This window comes from Hordeum vulgare, chromosome 2H (genome assembly GCF_904849725.1).
Source record: "Hordeum vulgare subsp. vulgare chromosome 2H, MorexV3_pseudomolecules_assembly, whole genome shotgun sequence".
NCBI lineage: Eukaryota > Viridiplantae > Streptophyta > Magnoliopsida > Poales > Poaceae > Hordeum > Hordeum vulgare.
Genome location: NC_058519.1, coordinates 101,010,670 through 101,029,207, shown reverse-complemented (window position 1 = coordinate 101,029,207; position 18,538 = coordinate 101,010,670). Strand labels below are relative to the sequence as shown.

At 43.9% G+C, this 18,538-nt stretch overlaps 1 protein-coding gene across 1 annotated transcript; it reads right to left on the bottom strand.

Moving 5' to 3' along the window:
* Positions 1–2,713: 2,713 nt before the first annotated feature.
* On the bottom strand, positions 2,714–8,031 carry LOC123425692 (oxysterol-binding protein-related protein 1C-like). Its single transcript, XM_045109404.1, has 6 exons — positions 7,795–8,031; positions 5,660–5,911; positions 4,982–5,137; positions 4,412–4,592; positions 4,215–4,354; positions 2,714–2,986 (listed from the first exon to the last, which is right to left on the bottom strand). The coding sequence occupies exons 1-6, from the start codon at positions 8,029–8,031 to the stop codon at positions 2,714–2,716; spliced, it is 1,239 nt and encodes a 412-aa protein (XP_044965339.1).
* Positions 8,032–18,538: the final 10,507 nt, after the last annotated feature.

The window sequence follows — 18,538 nt, the reverse complement described above, 5'->3', positions numbered from 1 at the left end:
CCAGTTCACCGCCGCGTCTCCCCTTATCCATTCCAACCTCCGCAACCGTTGCTCACTGCCGTCTCCGGCGTGGTGCCGACGAGCGCCACCACCGGGCCAGGCGCCGATGGAGATGCCCTCTAGCCCCCGAACCCTATGGTCTCCACCACCCAAGCCACGCCCTCTTCTGCCCTTGAGCCCTGCACCGCTGCCGTTTCTCGCTACCGTCTCCGACGTCGATGATAAATGCAACGTCACTCCGACACATCTCGTCGCCTGAGCGGCGCATCTCGTCACCTACGCGGCATCCTCTACCCCTCCCCTTTCTCCTCCTCCCCTCATCGTCGATCGTTTGCGTCCTCCGAGCAAAGACCCCGTGCGGATCCGGCACACACGGTCAACGCAATCTAGCGGTTGCTAGCAATGCAGGGGGTCCGGCGCTCGTCGTCCTTTGCACGACAAGAAACAGAGCAGCGACGGCTGGGACTTCAGTGACGGCGCAGCGCAGACGAAGCAGACTTGGCGGTGGTGGATCCGGACGGGAACCGTTCTAAGAGGCGGATTTGGGGCGCCTACCCCAATCACGGCGACACGGGGCTCCTGGGCGACGCATCTGGAGGTCCATACAGGAGGCGCTACCGCGGGCACTGCTCGATCCATAGGCCTGTCGCCGCAGCCACCGGCGGCTGGTCTTCTTCTCCGGCCATCTGTCGTCCTTCTCCCTTCCCCATCCTCTGTCGTCCTCCCCTACCCTCTCTCCCCTAATCTTTCCTGGAACACTACTAGGAAAAGGCATGCTAGTGGCGCACCTGTTTTGGCTACTAATGGCGCACTTCAGGTGCGCCACTAGCATCACGCCATTAGAATTTTTTACTAATGGCGCACCACAGGTGCGTCATTAGTATCTGGTATACTAATGCGCACCAGGCAGTGCGCCATTAGTATAGCGCATGGTGCGCCATTAGTATGCCTCCCAGGGGGGCATATTTACCCATGTGCTCTGGCTTACTAATGGCGCATTAGTTGACGATGCGCCACTAGTGTGCTTTTTGCAGTGCGCCACTAAAGTGCTGAGTGGTGCGCCACTAGTATGAATATTAGGTATTTTTTCTTTTCTGATATTTGCACACGTTACAAAACATATTACTGCACAGAATATAGAGAGCACACTCTACAGGAAAAAAACTTATAAGCCGGATGCCAATGTCTGGGACACACGGCTTACAGCCCCAGATACCCTATAAACCGGGTGCCGATGCCTGGGACACACGGCTTATAGATCATAACAATATATTACATATCCAATAGATCACAACAACAACAACAATATATTACATATCCAATAGATCACAACAACAATATAGTTTCACAAAAGCGTGCATACATATGCAACAAGAATTCACAAATGAAATGGTCATGCATACACAGGCCCGGCCCTGAGGGGGGCGAGCGGGGCGCCCCCCGGGCCCCCAGGTGCCAAAGGCCCCCCCATCTCTTCTCTTAATTGGCCAAGCGACATGGCCCATAAAATGGCGTCCTACTCCTGCAACCTTTCCCTGATGTTCCTCGCCTTCCTTCCTTCATGTTAGTAGTACGATTGAGAGCGTTTGTGATTGATTAATAGAGCAGGTATTGCATTTGATTAATTAGGCGTAGTTATGATAAAAATCCGCTCTTAATTTCTTTCCTTATTCTTTCAGCAGAAAAACGCCTTCCTTAATCCACAAGCCGAAAATTGTGTGGCCAATTTTTGAGAAAAACATGACTAACGGGAAGCGACTATACCACCCATGGGTAAGAATAGATCAAGATCGACGCTTGATATCCATCTACTATGCGTGCATGGTGCTGCCTCGGGTCGGAGGAGATCTAAGCCTGAGGTGCCTGAACTCTATACTGAACTACATAGTCAGTCCCTGCGTCTCATGCGAGCAAACTGACTCGCATGGAGGCTAGATCATACGGGAACCATTACAGTTATAGAAGAGAAGGTATGTCTCTAATCTCTATTACTATAACTATAATGGTTACAGCAGGAAATTTTGGTGTCTATATCTGTCCGCAGCAAGAAATTTTATCATGATGGTTTGCTTAAAATTTATGAATGATCATCGACATGGCCTCTGCGTTTTTGCAGTTGGACACTAATAATCGATTTACGAGTGTCGAATAGAGATAGATGTCATTGCGGTTATTAATATGTATGTTTGGCGACTTGCCTGTAATTGATATCGCAGATTAAACAAATCCACGAGGTAAGAGCAATACATAATACAATCTGACATCTAAATGGCTGACAACGTAGTGATCATCTGCATTATCATCCATTAGTCTTGACCAGGTACCAGTTTTTCCTATACCTGATTAGGATCAAAGAATTGGGATAAACTTAATAAAATGCTACTCCGCATATCAATAAAGAAGAGACTTATAAGTAAGAGAAATTTTTTGTGATATTTTCATTGATTAGCGATTTAAAATATTGTTTGCAATACTTATTTGAGTTTATGTTAAGGGCCCCTAAGTTTAATTTCGCCACGGCCCCGAAAATGTCAGGACCGGCCCTGTGCATACATATCCAATATATTACAAGTTCACAACAATAACAAACCGATAATGAGTTCAAAGTACACACACGCATACATATCCAACATAGTTTCACAAAAAAACACATACATATTCAAGGAGGGTTCACAACATGTGTACATATGCAACAAGAGTTAACAAGGAGGGTTCACAACATCTGTACATATGCACCAAGAGCTAACACCCTCACCTTCAATCCAGGGGTAAGCTCATTTAATGTGATCGCAAAGCTAGTGAAATTGTATCGAGTGGGAAACTTTGGTGGTTTACTCCTTTTCCACAACAAATGGGCCTCTGAAAAATTCTCAGATCCCTTGCCTTTTCCAAAGCAATCAACCATCACGTAGTGCATGCTTTCATCCCATTTACCAAAGAGTGTAGCAACAGTTCGACCACTTCGGTCCTGAATAACACCTTGGACCTGCACATACATCAGTACAGCTATGCTAAGTTAGACTAAGATGTTTGCACTATGAAAAGTTAAGGTACTCACATAAATAAAGAGAGAAAATATACATAGTCTGGAGAATGGATAAAGAAATTCAAGACGACCTATAACTGGTCTTCTAAACAGCCACGTGATAAGAGTGTTTTTCAGCTGAAGCAACTAACTTGTCATGTTCACATTATTCATTCTTCACTTGATGGATGTGTGTGTACAGTGTTTCGTCAGAAAACATATTGTTCGAACCTTGTTCTGAAGCAACAGAACCATAGTTCAATGAAAGCAAATACCTACGTGAGAAAAGTAATCAAACGTTGAAGGCTTCAAGAGGAGGGGTACTAGGGGAGAAAGATAGACAGAGTTGGGTTACTTTTAGAAGTTCATTCATGCTTGAATCATGGACACAGCTTTCCCTATTTTAGGGATGTCATCTTAAATAAAAGGAAACTTATTTCTAACAGATTAAATTATGAATAAGGGAAAACAAACTACAAAATGATCAATGAATGGTAATGCGCTTCGGCATCCCTGATATAAGCCACACACCTCTCAGGCTGCACGACTCAACAAAACTAACAGCAGTTCTGCAGGAGTATTCTTCCTTCAGTTGGTGTTTGGCAGGTCAAATTCAGGATGGAAATGACGAGAGGAAATGAAGTGTCCTACATTTGGCTGGTACGATGAGTCCGAACATTTCATTTCCTCTCGCCATATTCTTCCTAGACTTCTAGAAGGACTTGACATCAAACTATTCATAGCACTATAGGGTCAAAATGCTCCTTTGAATTCAATAGTTCATTTCTGAGCCAAAATAATATTTAATTTATTTGTGCGCAATATTGCTTTTTTTCAAAATAATAGCTTAAGGCTCAAGACTTCTCTCATATCATTTTCAAGTTAGATTCTAAAATTCCTGGACGCCCCAAACTTTGAGATACATCACATTAAACACCCACTATTTTTCAAAGGAAATCAATACACATTGTTAAAAGGTGAACCCATTATGTTCTCAAATGAATCTATATAAATTGTTAAAAATATGTCTTGCCAAAAGGCACATATGCATCACTTTCTTTAACTAATATGCACGAAAGAGCATCATCTTAGTAACAAACAAACTATAAAGTTAGGAAGTAAAAGGAGAAATCAGAAGAAAAGCATACAAAATACGTCTAGTCTAGTATATAGGCAATTTATTAAATACCTGATGAGGGTTGCGATCAATAATTGACTGCTCCTTGAACTTCAGCTTACATGAATATTCACGATTACCTTGAATGCGCATAGTACCATAGTGATCACAATACAGTTTACCCAATATGATATTGTAAATGGAAGTGGTCACTTGTGATAGCATATTTTCAGTTAATCATTTCACAGAGTTAACCATTTCTTGGTAACTAGGTAATAATACCTTGCTCCACTGGAAAACTTCGCCATCATCAAACTCCAGTGTTAACACACCAACAGGATCAAGTTGAATGGAGCACCCCCAGAACTTGCTCTTTAGGTTGCTATCTGCCCAAAATCTCCAGCCATTTCCCTCACAATGGCATGCAACAACCATTGGATGATGAATGACCTGGCAAGTGGTATTGAATATTTTTATATAAACCAACATGCAGAAGCAAATAAACCAAACTTGAAGAAAATCGGTGGGCCTCAAGTATCTGTTAAGTCTACAAAAGAAAGGCTATTTGATGATTCAGTAGGTACTGAGTAGAAAAATCCAAAGTGACGACTACATGGAGCAGTGCAGCAGTATTGCAGTACTGTGTTTTGAAAGCAGTATGCAAACTAGCAGAATGTAAGAAATAAGTTAGGAGAATGAACAGTGGGCTATGCTAACCAGTAGTATGCAAACTAGCAGAATGTAAGAAATAAGTTAGGAGAATGAACAGTGGGCTATGCTAACCAACAGTAAGAATTTGTTCTTCATATTACTGGATTTCTAAAGGATTATAAACATACCTTTTCTGAGAAAAAACGAAGACCTTTGTCTGGATAATCTCCTTCATAGGTCTCCCCAAGAAGGGGGTTGAAGGGCTTACAACTCCTTCCATCCGTAGAGGCATAACCAGAAACAGCAAATGCTGCAACGCTTAGAATCCTCATCAGACTATCCCCCTGAATATTCAACATAGAGATGTAAGATGCATACATGTGGTTCATCTCCCGATAGAGATACGCAAATAAACATGTTCAATCACAAGTTAGTTCTTGCCACTACTACAGATAACATGCACACGGAAAAGTCCTGACATCTTTGCAAAGAAACAAAATGGTGGAGAACAGGTTAAACATAATGACGCCAAGAAGTGTTTGGAGGCGGATTTAGGATGCACTCGAATGAGTTTAGAGCGAAATGGAAGACATTCTATGAAGGTGTAATATGTAGGACAATAAAAAGGAGCAATCACATAAGTACATTGATATCCTCTTTGATACGAACCAAAACTAAGATTGGATATATGCTACACCTGCAAAGCAGGAGATAATGAGAACAACCTGGAGAGGACACAGTGCAAAATCGTATGGAACCACCTCTAAGGTACTTAGGTTTCGGGTTAAGCTACTTAAGTTTTAGTATGAAAGGGAAAGTCACGCAAATCCTGTGACATGCTGAGAATAGTGAGGAAGAAGACATACCCTTTTGCCCCATTCATATGCACGATCAATAAGGTAGGAATACTCAAGATCCACGAAACATTTTTGTAATGATGAAAGAGGTTCATTGAAGTAAACAGGCAGACAGACTTTGGTAAGATCCTTTCCTATATTGTCCTTGATCATTGACCACAAACTTACACCCTTCTCTTTCTCAACTGGATGTGGCAGCTTCTTACGCCTTCTCACATACGGATAATTAATTCCAACAGACTTCATAGAAGGATCAATTTGCTGTGAATAGACCACATCACATCACATCACATCACTCCGCAAACCCCACCTGGACGCAACTGCTAACTAATGGCGCCTCCTATATGAGTAACCTAGGAAGGATCTGGGAGCGCAGGAGGCAGGTGCTACTGCGGCAACAGACCTTCCCTGGTAACGGCGCCAGGAATCCTGCTGCTGCGACTACGCCTATAGGGACTTCCTTGGCAAATATGCAAAGGATTTCCCCGCCTTGCGTTGGTGTTCCCTTGAAGAGGAAAGGGTGATGTAGCACAGCGGCGGTAAGTATTTCCCTCAGTTTTGAGAACCAAGGTATCAATCCAGTAGGAGGAGCGTTCACAAGTACCTGCACAAACACAAAGAGCTTGCACCCAACGCTATGAAGGGGTTGTCAATCCCTTATAGATTGTTTGCAAAGTGAGAACTGAAAGCAAAGAGTAACAGAGCAAAGTAAAAGTGAAAGTGGAAACGATAGTTGAATAGACCCGGGGGCCGTAGTGTTCACTAGTGGCTTCTCTCTTGAAAGCAAGTAGACGGTGGATGAACGAATTACTGTCGAGCAATTGATAGAATCGCACAAAGTCGTGACGTTATCTAAGGCAATGATTATATCTATAGGCATCACGTCCAAAACAAGTAGACCGATACTTTCTGCATCTACTACTATTACTCCACACGTCGACCGCTATCCAGCATGCATCTAGTGTATTATGTCCAAAAGATCAGAGTAACGCCTTAAGCTAGATGACATGATGTAGATGGACAATCTCATATCTACGATAAAAGCCCATCTTGTTACCCTTGATGGCAACAACACGATGCGTGCCTTGCTGCCCCTTCTGTCACTGGGAAAGGTCACCACACGGTATGAACCCAAAACCAAGCACTTCTCCCATTACAAGAATCATAGATCTAGTTGGCCAAACAAAACCCAAGACTCGGAGAGACTTACAAGGATATCAAATTATGCATATAAGAAATCAGCAAAGACTCAAATATAATTCATAGATAATCTGATCACAAATCCACAATTCATCGGATCTCGACAAACACACCGCCAAAGAGGATTACATCGGATAGATCTCCATGAAGATCATAGAGAACTTTGTATTGAAGATCCAAGAGAGAGAAGCCATCTAGCTACTAACTACGGACCCGTAGGTCTGAAGTGGACTACTCACGAGTCATTGGAGAGGCGATGATGTTGATGTAGAAGCCCTCCAACTCCAAAGTCCCCTCCGGCAGGGCACCGGGAAGGGTCTCCAGATAAGATCTCGCGAAAACGGAAGCTTGCGGCGGCGGAAAAGTGTTTTCGTGGATGCCCTTATTTTTTCTGGATTTTTAGGGAATTTACAGGCCAAAGAGCTAGGGCAGGGGAGCACCAGGGAGGCCACAAGCCTGGTTGCCGCGGGCCCCCCTGGCCGCGGCAACAGGGCTTGTGGGCTCCCTGTGGGCCCACTGCCTTGGCCCTCAAGCCTCCCGGTCTTCTTCCGTTCTGGAAAAATTTATTTCGGGAATTTTATTCCGTTTGGACTCCGTTCCAAAATCAGATCTGAAAAGAGTCAAAAACACAGAAAAAACAGGAACTGACACTTGGCATTGGATTAATAAGTTAGTCCCAAAAAAAGATATAAAAGGTAAACAAAACATCCAAAGTTGACAAGATAACAGCGTGAAACCATCAAAAATTATAGATACGTTTGAGACGTATCAGCAGGCAGGCAACCATGGATAGCGGATTTGGGTGGGGTTTCCTCTTCTACTTTCAGGCTCGGCCATGGGATAGTACGTAACAAATAAGCAATTTTTTAAACGAGTAACAAATAAGAAATCGCTATGGCGGGGAACCGGCCGGACGGCGGGCGAGGGCGGCAATGTATACGTACCTGCCAGAGGTTGCGGGGTGCGGCCATGTCCTCCTCCACGCCCTCGCCGACGGTGGCCGGCGGCGGCGGCAGGTCCTCCTCCTCCAGCTTAATCGGCGGCGGCTGCCTGGCCGTGTGCTGCGCGGCGGCGGGGAAGAACCGCACGGTGGACGGCGGGGCCCCGCCCTCGCCCCCGGCGTCTGCCTCCTCCAGCTTCTTCGCCTGCTCCGGCGCGGTCGCGCTCCCGGCATTGCCCATCTCCCTCGGTGATAAGATTTGTGCGGTGCGGCTCGGGTCAGAGACTTGCCCCGTCCGCAGCCGATGGGCGCTGCCCGTCGCCGTCGCTAGTAGCCGCCGCCAGTAGCGTGAGAGGAGGAGGGGAATGGGTTAGGGTTCGATCCAGAGGAGAGGGCGCGTGTTGGTAGGAGGATTTGGGATTTCAGCGGCACGCGGTGGATTTGGGGGAAAATGAGGGGATTTCAGCGGCGCGAGGTTACTAATGGCGCACCACCTACAAATGCGCCATTAGTAACCCTGGTTACTAATGGCGCACCAGCTGGTGGTGCGCCATTAGTAGTTTTGCAAAAAAAAATATAGTAGTGGCGCACTGAGTGAGTGGTGCGCCATTACTAGTTAAACTAGTAATGGCGCACTCTGCCCCGGTGTGCCATTAGTACTTTTGGAAAAAAAAAGTTTGTTAGTAGTGGCGCACCATGTGTGTGGTGCGCCATTAGTGTCCATCACACTAATGGCGCACCTGCACATGGTGCGCCACTGCTATATAGTAGTGGTGCACCACTTGTGTGGTGCACCATTAGTGTCTATATTATCTATAGCCCTTTTCCTAGTAGTGAACTACCCAACCTCCGTAGTCCGTGATCTCCAGCCTCCCGCTGCCATGCCTCGATCCATACGGGCGGCCGCCGATGTCTGGTCTTCCTCTCCGGCCATCTGCTGCCCCTCCCCTTCCACATTCCCCTCTAATCTTCTTCTTCTTCTCCGGCCATCCGTCACCCTCCTCAAATCCCGCGGAGTTCGCCAGAGGAAGAACATCCGCCTTCCAAACGTGTTGCACGAGAGGCATGTATCAACTTTTCCCAAATTAGTTCAACGTTGTTGGATATTGCTTGGACATTTTACTTGAATCAATATCAATTTGTGTAACCTGGGCGTATACTAATGTTGCTATTTTTTTCTTTAGTCTGAAAGTTCAATCTCTATAAGCTAGGTGCTCGGTGATGCTTTTACATTATATTAGTCCAATATTTGTCAAACTATGACAAATTCATGCGCCGTGTGTCAGTTTTAGATACTTTAAGTTTAATTTAAGAAATTAGTAGTTAATCTACTGTCTATTTTTCTTTCTGGATCAGGGAACAAATTGCTCGATCATAATTGTTTGTTCTTCTTTCTATTGCAGGGAAGCACATGAAAGAGGATGTTGCTATGCAGCATAACCAAAAAAATAATTTAAGGTATTCCATCAAACGTATATATATTCTATAGCCTCCATCATGTAGTTTATTCCCTTTGTTTCAGCTTGTACATAGGATTTCCTTTGTTTCAGGTTGTATAGAAGATCTCAGCGACAACTGAGGTGCTGCTAGAATTACATCAGCTACTAAAAGATCTCAGCGATATCAAGTACATTGCATCAATGCTATCGAAAAGACTTCATCGATTCTTATTGGGAGCTTTGAATGCCCTATTCCTCGTGTCAAGATGAAGTATGATTTGCTTGTTCGGGAGATACATATCCCCATTGAGGTGACTTAGTGGCTATTTGAAAATTCTCCGTTCTCTCTTGCGATTTGAAAAGGTTTTGTCATGAGGACTTGATCAACCCCATTGACGGAATTCTTTCGATGACCATGAAATGGATGAATCAAAGAGTCACATACCTTTGTTTTGATCTTTCATTTTCTGTTGCTTAGAAGAAGAAAAAATGATAGATTTAGTTTAGTTTTTCCTGTTTTCTGTTTTAGCGTCCCGGAGAAAAATACCCCGAAAATAAAAGTTCTCCGATGGTCCTGAAAATCTAGTATGATTTTTTCTGGAATATTTGAAAAATACTGGGCCTGAGAGCTGGCCTAGGGGCCAGACCAGTGGGCCACAAGACCTGCAGCCGCCGCCCCCCTGGTGGCGGCTAGCAAGCTTGTGGGGCCCACAGGGACCCCCCTCCACTCATTCCAGCTCCCATCCTCTTCCTCCACCTCCAGAAGAAATTGTTTCGCAGCTCAAACCCGTGTTCTTGCTCATTTGGCTATGATTTTCGATCTCCTTGCTCAAAGCACCATTCTCCGAACCGTATTGGCGAAATTACTCCTTGGTAAGTGACTCCTCCATTGGTCCAATTAGTTTTTGCTCTAGTGATTTATCCTTCATGTATTCTTGCTACCTTGGTGACCCTGTTCTTGAGCTAGAAATGTTGATTTAGCTGGTCCCAAGTAGTTTTAGCGCGTGATACGGTCTCTAGGCACTAGTAGGAGTAGTTGCTATGAGTTGGGTTAATCTTTATTCACTTTTCTTTCGAAGTCTCTAAAAATTTCAGAATTTTTCAGAGCTAGAAAAGGAAAAGATGAGGAGGTTCTTGAGAGGCTCTTCAAGCCGTAACCCCAAGGAGGATGAGAAGAACCACGCCAAGTACGTAGTTCCTCGAGTCACAGAAGTTCGAGCGTGCGAGTGGGGAAGTGATGAATTTTTGTGCGCCGCTGGGCTTTATGAAGACTTTTATTACTTGGTGGAGAACGCAGGTCTTACTGCATTCGTTGAAGATAAGTGCTCACAATACCTCCTCCTCACCAACATTTTCGTTCAAAGCTTCTACTTTTATCCGAGGAAGAATCCTCCCATGGTTGAGTTCATGATCTACGACATCCCCCAGTGCATGACACTAAAGGATTTTTGCAATGTATGCAAATTACCTTATATTGGGGATATCTATGACCCTCGTCCACGGGACTTGGAGGATTTCATTGGTACTATTGCTGTTGGAGAGGAGAGAGGAGTGTCTCGCGCTAGGATTGCTAGCATACATTTTTCTGTGCTTCGGTACTTCTCATTATTTGTGAGAAAATGTTTGATTGGCCGTGGGGAGACTAGATCACTTAGTTCTTCAAACCTTGCGGTTTTGCGCGAAGGCCTTTATAATGATAAGACTTATAGCCTAGGTGCTATAGTAGCCCAACGGTTGAACACTAACCGTTCCAAGGGTGTCGTCTATGGAGGTATCTATGCTACCCGTCTTGCCAGACACTTTGAGATACCCATTAGACTCGGAGAGGAAGGAGAGATGCTTCTCCCTGAGAAATATCTGGATTATGACAGCATGGTTCGCCATGATTTTCTGGATAGAGATGCTAGTATACGGATGATTTATAACCTGGTATTTAGTCAGGGTACTCGAGAGACTATTACTTTGCCTGCTCCTTCTTTGTTTGATCTTCATGCAGGCAGGTACACTATTATGCCCTCAGACATCTACGCATATTGGGGCTTGGCCCAACCACAGGTGCCCGTGCCCGAGCCGCCAGTCGAGTAACAGACGCCAGTTTATCAGTGGGAGCCACAGGAGCTCACATAGCAGTGGCATCCACAGTCTGCTCCGGAGTATCCCGGAGCTGGATATTTCCCACCTTGGGAGTAGACCAAGCTAGTCCAAAAGCCTAAGCCTGGGGGAGTACGTGTTCTCACCGACCTTAAATTCATGCTTATGCTTTCACTTTGTTAGCTGGTGTCTACACTTTGCCACTGTATTATCCATGCTAGTTTATTTTCGTTTTCTTGTTTTCTTGTTTTGTGTCCTTTAGAGAAAACCCAAAAAGATTTTTCCTTTCTTCTTTTGCTTGTTGGGAGCTTTCCCGTGTAAATAGTTTTCTTTTTCTTTGGGTCAAGGTAGAAGATATTGGTTACAATGTTTAGTGGTTCTTGCATGCATACCTATTTAGCTTTCAAAGAGCCATATTACTTTGTCTTCTCCTTTGTGGTTGCCTGCAGATTCAGCTTAGCCCAATGCACGAGCACTCTTGTTATATTTCACATCGTTCGATCGTGCAAATGAAAGGCAATAATGATGATATATGATGAAGTGACTGAGACTCGAAAAGTTGGTATGAACTCTATCTATTTTGTTCTTGTAAATATGGCTAGCTTGTCATTCCAAATTCATCTTTGTTGTGAGAGAACCATGTTTGCAATGATAACTTAGAGATCATAGTTTCTGATGCCATGCTTAACTAGCTGAGAGCTTATAATGGTTTGTCTCGAATTCCAACATAGATTTTGAGATGACTGTGATGTAGTATGATAGGATGGTATTCTCCTTTGAATGATTCAAGTGGCTTAACTTGGCGCATGTTCATGCACGTAGTTGAAACAAAATCAACATAGCCTCTATGATGTTCGTGTTCATGGTGATTTATATCTTGTTCATGCTTGCATTCAATGTTAGTCAAACTCATTGCATCTTGATGACTGTTGTCGCTCTCTAGTTAGTCGCTTCCCAGTCTTTTGCTAGCCTTCACTTGTACTAAGCAGAATACTGCTTGTGCATCCACTTCCATAAACCTAAAAAAATTCCATGAGAGTCCACCATACCTTCCTATTTGCGGTATCTACTTGTCGTTCCAAGTAAATTTGCATGTGCCACTCTCTAAACCTTCAAGAAATAATCTGTTTTGCATGCCCGAACCGCTCATGTGGTGAAAGGGGGCTATTGGTATCTTCCATGCTAGGAGTGTTATCCTCGACATGTGTTTATGCACTGTCATTCACGAGAAAGAGGCCGGTAATTGGAATGCCCAGTTCCACGATTAAATCGAAAACATAACTGTAAAACAAGACTCCCCCCGGATTGATGTTAGTATGGACGGTACCCGAGGATTTGGCTCGTCGTGGAGTGTGATTGATTGGTGGTGGGGGAGTTAAAACTTTACTTTTCTGTTTGGGAACTGCCTATAGCATGAGTAGCATGGAATATGTTGAGAACTCTTGGTCATTGGTTGACAATGAAAGCATGCCACCCAAAATTATTATCTCTATTTTCAAAGCTTGAGCTCTGGCACCTCTGATAATCAATGCTTCCCTCTGCGAAGGGACTGTCTATTTATTTTCCTGTTGAGTCATCCTCCTCTTATATAAGCACCAATTAGAGAGCACCTCTGTCATTTTTATGCTTTGCTTTTGATTGATATTGAGTATGACTATGACTGGATCTTCGTTGCTATGAATTACAATGTTTAGTCAGCCCTTGATCTTTGAAAGTGCTCTGCATTTATGTTTTGCGGTCTCAGAAAGAGCTAGCGAGATACCACCTATTCATATTGCTTCATGCTTGTTTTGATTAAAGTGTTGGTATTTGAAACTCATTATTATTTGCTCGTTAGCTGATTATGCCATTGATATTAGTTTACCGTGAGACCTTTGAGTCACTTGCTTATGTGGTTAACTTGTGATCTTGCTGAAATTCTGGTTAGGAGTTAGACATAGTTGCAACAACAAGATCAAATAGAGTTTGTCAAAGTTTTTCTTTCTCTCTGAGTTTGTCAACTGAGTTGCTTGAGGACAAGCAAGGTTTTAAGCTTGGGGAGTTGATACGTCTCCATCGTATCTACTTTTCCAAACTCTTTTGCCCTTGTTTTGGACTCTAATTTGCATGATTTGAATGGAACTAACCTAGAGTGACGCTGTTTTTAGCAGAATTGCCTTGGTGTTGTTTTTGTGCAGAAATGAAAGTTCTCAGAACGTCCTGAAAATTTACGGAGAATATTTCTAGAAAATACGAAAAATACCTGCGCAAAGATCCACCGGAGGGGATGGGCCAGTGGGCCACAAGCCGTGTAGCCGCCACCCCCCTAGTGGCGGCTAGCAAGCTTGTGGGGCCCACGTGGCTCTGCTGCCCCCAAACTCAGGTCTATATATTCACTTTCATCCCAGAAAAAATCAAGAGAGAATATTTCGTCGCGTTTGCAATACGGAGGCGCCGCCACATCCTGTTCTTCATCTGGAGGGCAGATCTTGAGTCCGTTTTGGGCTCCGGAGAGTGAAAATCGTCGCCATCGTCATCATCAACCTTCTTCCCTCTCCAATTCCATGAAGCTCTTCGTCGTTCGTGAGTAATCTATTCGTAGGCTTGCTGGGCGGTGATGAGTAGGATGAGATCTATCATGTAGTCGAGTTAGTTTTGACGGGGATTGATCCCTAGTATCCACTATGTTCTGAGATTGATGTTGCTACTACTTTGCCATGCTTAAAGCTTGTCACTAGGGCCCGGGTACCATGATTTCAGATCTGAAATTATTATGTTGTCACCAATATATGTGTGTTTTAGAACCAATCTTGCAAGTTGTAGTTACCTACTATGTGTTATGACCCGGCAACCCCGGAGTGACAATAACCGGAACCACTCCCGGTGACGACCATAGTTTGAGGAGTTCATGTGTTCACCAAGTGCTAATGCATTGGTCCGGTTCTTTATTAAAAGGAGAACCTTAATATCACGTAGTTTCCTTTTGGACCCCGCTGCCACGGGAGGGATGGACAATAGATGTCATGCAAGTTCTTTTCCCTAAGCACGTATGACGACACACGGAATGCATGCCTACATCACATTGACGAACGGGAGCTAGCCACATATCTCTCCGTGTTATAACTGTTGCATGACGAATATCATCCAAACAAATCACTGACCCATTGCCTACGAGTTTGTCCCACTGCTGTTGTTACTTGTTTTGCTCTGCTGATGTTACTTGCTTTGATGTTACTTGCTACTGTTGCTACTTGTTATTGTTGTTACTTGCTACCGTTGCTATCATACTACTTTGCTGTTGATACTTTGCTTGCAGATATTAATCTTTCAGGTGTGGTTGAATCTGACACATTCAACTGCTAATACTTGAGAGTATCCTCTCACTTCCCATTGGCGAACCAACAAATTTGGGTTGAATACTCTACCCTCGAAAACTGCCTCGATCCCACACGCTGGTGGGTAATTGCAAGACAATTTCTAATTGTTGAGCAATCGAGAATAGCAGTCGTCTAGCCATTGCCAAAGATTGCCAATCAGCATTTTTCTGGCGCCGTTGCCGGGGAAGTATTGCTATATTCTCTGAGTCACTTGGGATTTATATCTGCTAATCACTATGAAGAATCTGAAGGATCCGAAAACCAAAGTCTTGCCCTCAACTACGAGGGGAGGTAAGGAACTGCCATCTAGCTCTGCACTTGATTCACCTTCCGTTATGAGTAAGTTTGCGACATCACCTCCTGCTAGAAATCTTGATATGTCGCATGTGCTTGACGATGCTTATGATACTGCTTTGTCTGATACTGCTAGAGATGCTATGCCTGATACTGCTAGAGATGCTATGCCTGATACTGCTTTGCCTGATACTGCTAGAGATGCTATGCCTGATACTGCCTTGCCTGATGATGCTATGCTTGATACTGCTAGAGATACTACTTTGCCTGATGTTCCACTAGGGGTATTCCTTGATGCTCATATTGCTAGAGTTACTGCCAATGCTCGTGATGCTTCTGAAACTGCCGATACTATTGAGATAGAACCTGCTTTTGCTCCTGCTAGATCTAGCTCTCCTAGATATGAATTGTGTGATATACCTGAGGGTTACGTTATGGAGGGAGAGATAGCTGAGGATTTTCTTGCATGTAAGGATGCCTATGACGCTGAGAAATTACTTCTCAAGTGGAAGGAAAAATCTCTGAAAGCTAGGATGAAATACGACCCAAAGTTTGCCACTTCACCTATCTTTATCACCGATAAGGATTATGAATTCTTTGTCGATCCTGAGATAATTTCTCTAGTCGAATCTGATCCTTTCCATGGTTATGAGTCTGAGACGGTCGTAGCCCATCTTACCAAACTACACGATATAGCCGCCCTTTTCACTAGTGAGGAGAAGATCCGCCACTACTATATCCTTAAGTTGTTCCCTTTCTCTCTAAAGGATGACGCTAAAGCCTGGTTCACCTCTCTTGCTCCTGGATGTGTGAGTAGTCCCCAGGATATGGTCTATTACTTCTGTGAGAAATATTTCCCTGCCCATAAGAAGCAAGCTGCCTTGCAGGAAATATACAACTTTGCTCAACTCCTAGAAGAGAGTCTCCCACAAGCTTGGGGGATGCTCGTCCAGCTACAGAATGCTTTGCCTGATCACCCTCTTAAGAAGAACGAGATACTTGATATCTTCTATAACGTACTTACCGATGCCGCTAGAGACCACCTAGATAGTTGTGTCGGTTGTGTTTTTAGGGAACGAACTGTAGAACAAGTTGAGACCCTACTGAATAACCTCTTGATCAACGATAATGCTTGGACTATTCCCGAACCACCTCCTAAGCCAACTCCTAAGAAAAGAGGTATTCTATTCCTCAGTCCCGAAGATATGCAAGAAGCCAAGAACTCTATGCAAGAGAAAGGCATTAGATCTGAAGATGTCAAAAATCTACCACCTATCGAAGAGATCCATGGTCTCGATAACCCGATACAAGTAGTAGAAGTGAATTCTCTGCGTAGGTTTCATGAGAGTGATATTCCTTTGGACAAACCTGCTAGCCTATGCTTTGATGAATTTGACAACTTTGTTGCCAAACAACAGAGTTCCAATGATTATGTTAGCAGACATTTGGAACAAAGTACTCGTATGCTTAGCCATTTAAGTGCTTGTGTAGACAGAAATGTCAATGATCTGAAGCTTCTGAGTAAACATGCCTCTATGATTACTACTCAGTTAGAACAAGTACTTAAAGCTTAGAATGACTTGCTCAATGAATTAAATGACAACTCTGTCAGAGTCATTACTAGAGGAGGCAAAATGACTCAGGAACCTTTGTATCCTGAAGGTCACCTAAGAGAATTGATCAAGATTCTCAAGGAATTAATGCTGATACACCCAGTCATCCTAAGGAGAAGAAGAAGGATGATTGAAACCTACATGCCAGTTCACCAAATACTGTCACACCTGAAGAACCTAATGATATTTCTGCGTCTGATGCAGAAACACAATCTAGTGATGAACATGAACCTCGTGACAATATGGACAGCGATGTTCATAATAATGCTCAACCTAGCAATGATGAGGATGTGGAGATTGAACCTACGGTTAATCCTGGTAACCCACAACCTAAGAGATACGATAAGAATGACTTCACTGCTAGGAAGGATGGTAAGGAAAGGGAGCCATGGGTTCAGAGATCTATGCCCTTTCCTCCTAAGCCATCCAAGAAAAAGGATGATGAGGATTTTGAGCGCTTCGTTGAGATGATAAGACCCATCTTTCTGCAGATGCGTTTAACTGATATGCTCAAAATGTCTCAGTATGCCAAGTACATGAAAGATATCGTGACCAATAAACGGAAGATACCAGATCTTGAGATATCCACCATGCTTGCCAATTACACTTTCAAAGGTGAAACTCCTAAAAACCTTGGTGATCCCGGAGTGCCAACTATACCTTGCTCCATTAAAGGAAACTACGTAAGAACTGTCTTATGTGACCTTGGAGCCGGTGTTAGTGTTATGCCGCTCTCTCTTTATCGTAGACTTGAATTGGATAAGTTGACACCCACTAAAATTTCTCTGCGAATGGCCGACAAATCAACTGCTTTCCCTATCGGCATTTGCGAGGATGTGCCTGTTGTGGTTGCTAACACCACTATCTTAACAGACTTTGTTATCTTGGATATTCCCGAGGGCGATGCCATGGCTGTCATCCTCGGAAGACCCTTTTTGAACACTAAAGTAGGCCAGACCAGTGGGCCACAAGCCGTGCAGCCGCCGCCCCCTGGTGGTGGCTAGCAAGCTTGTGGGGCCCACAGGGACCCCCTCCACTCATTCCAGCTCCCATCCTCTTCTTCCACCTCGAGAAAAAATTATTTCGCAGCTCAAACCCGTGTTCTTGTTCATTTGGCTGTGATTTTCAATCTCCTTGCTCAAAGCACCATTCTCCGAACCGTTTTGGGGAAATTACTCCTTGGTAAGTGACTCCTCCATTGGTCCAATTAGTTTTTGCTCTAGTGCTTTATCCTTCGCGTATTCTTGCTACCTTGGTGACCCTGTTCTTGAGCTAGAAATGGTTATTTAGCTGGTCCCGAGTAGTTTTAGCGCGTGATACGGTCTCTAGGCACTAGTAGGAGTAGTTGCTATGAGTTGGGTTAATCTTTATTCACTTTTCTTTCGAAGTCTCTAAAAATTTCAGAATTTTTCAGAGCTAGAAAAAGGAAAAGATGAGGAGGTTCTTGAGAGGCTCTTCAAGACGTAACCCCAAGGAGGATGAGAAGAACCACCCCAAGTACGTAGTTCCTCAAGTCACAGAAGTTCGAGCGTGCGAGTGGCCAAGTGATGAATTTTTGCATGGCTTGGGGGAGTACGTGTTCTCACCGACCTTACATTCATGCTTATGCTTTCACTTTGTTAGCCGGTGTTTACACTTTGCCACTGTATTATCCATCCTAGTTTTTTTTCGTTTTCTTGTTTTCCTGTTTTGTGTCCTTCAGAGAAAACCCAAAAAGATTTTCCTTTCTTCTTTTGCTTGTTGGGAGCTTTCCCGTGTAAATACTTTTCTTTTTCTTTGGGTCAAGGTAGAAGATATTGGTTACAATGTTTAGTGGTTCTTGCATGCATACCTGTTTAGCTTTCAAAGAGCCATATTACTTTGTCTTCTCCTTTGTGGTTGCCTGCAGATTCAGCTTAGCTCAATGCACGAGCACTCTTGTTATTGTTCACATCGTTCGATCGTGCAAATGAAAG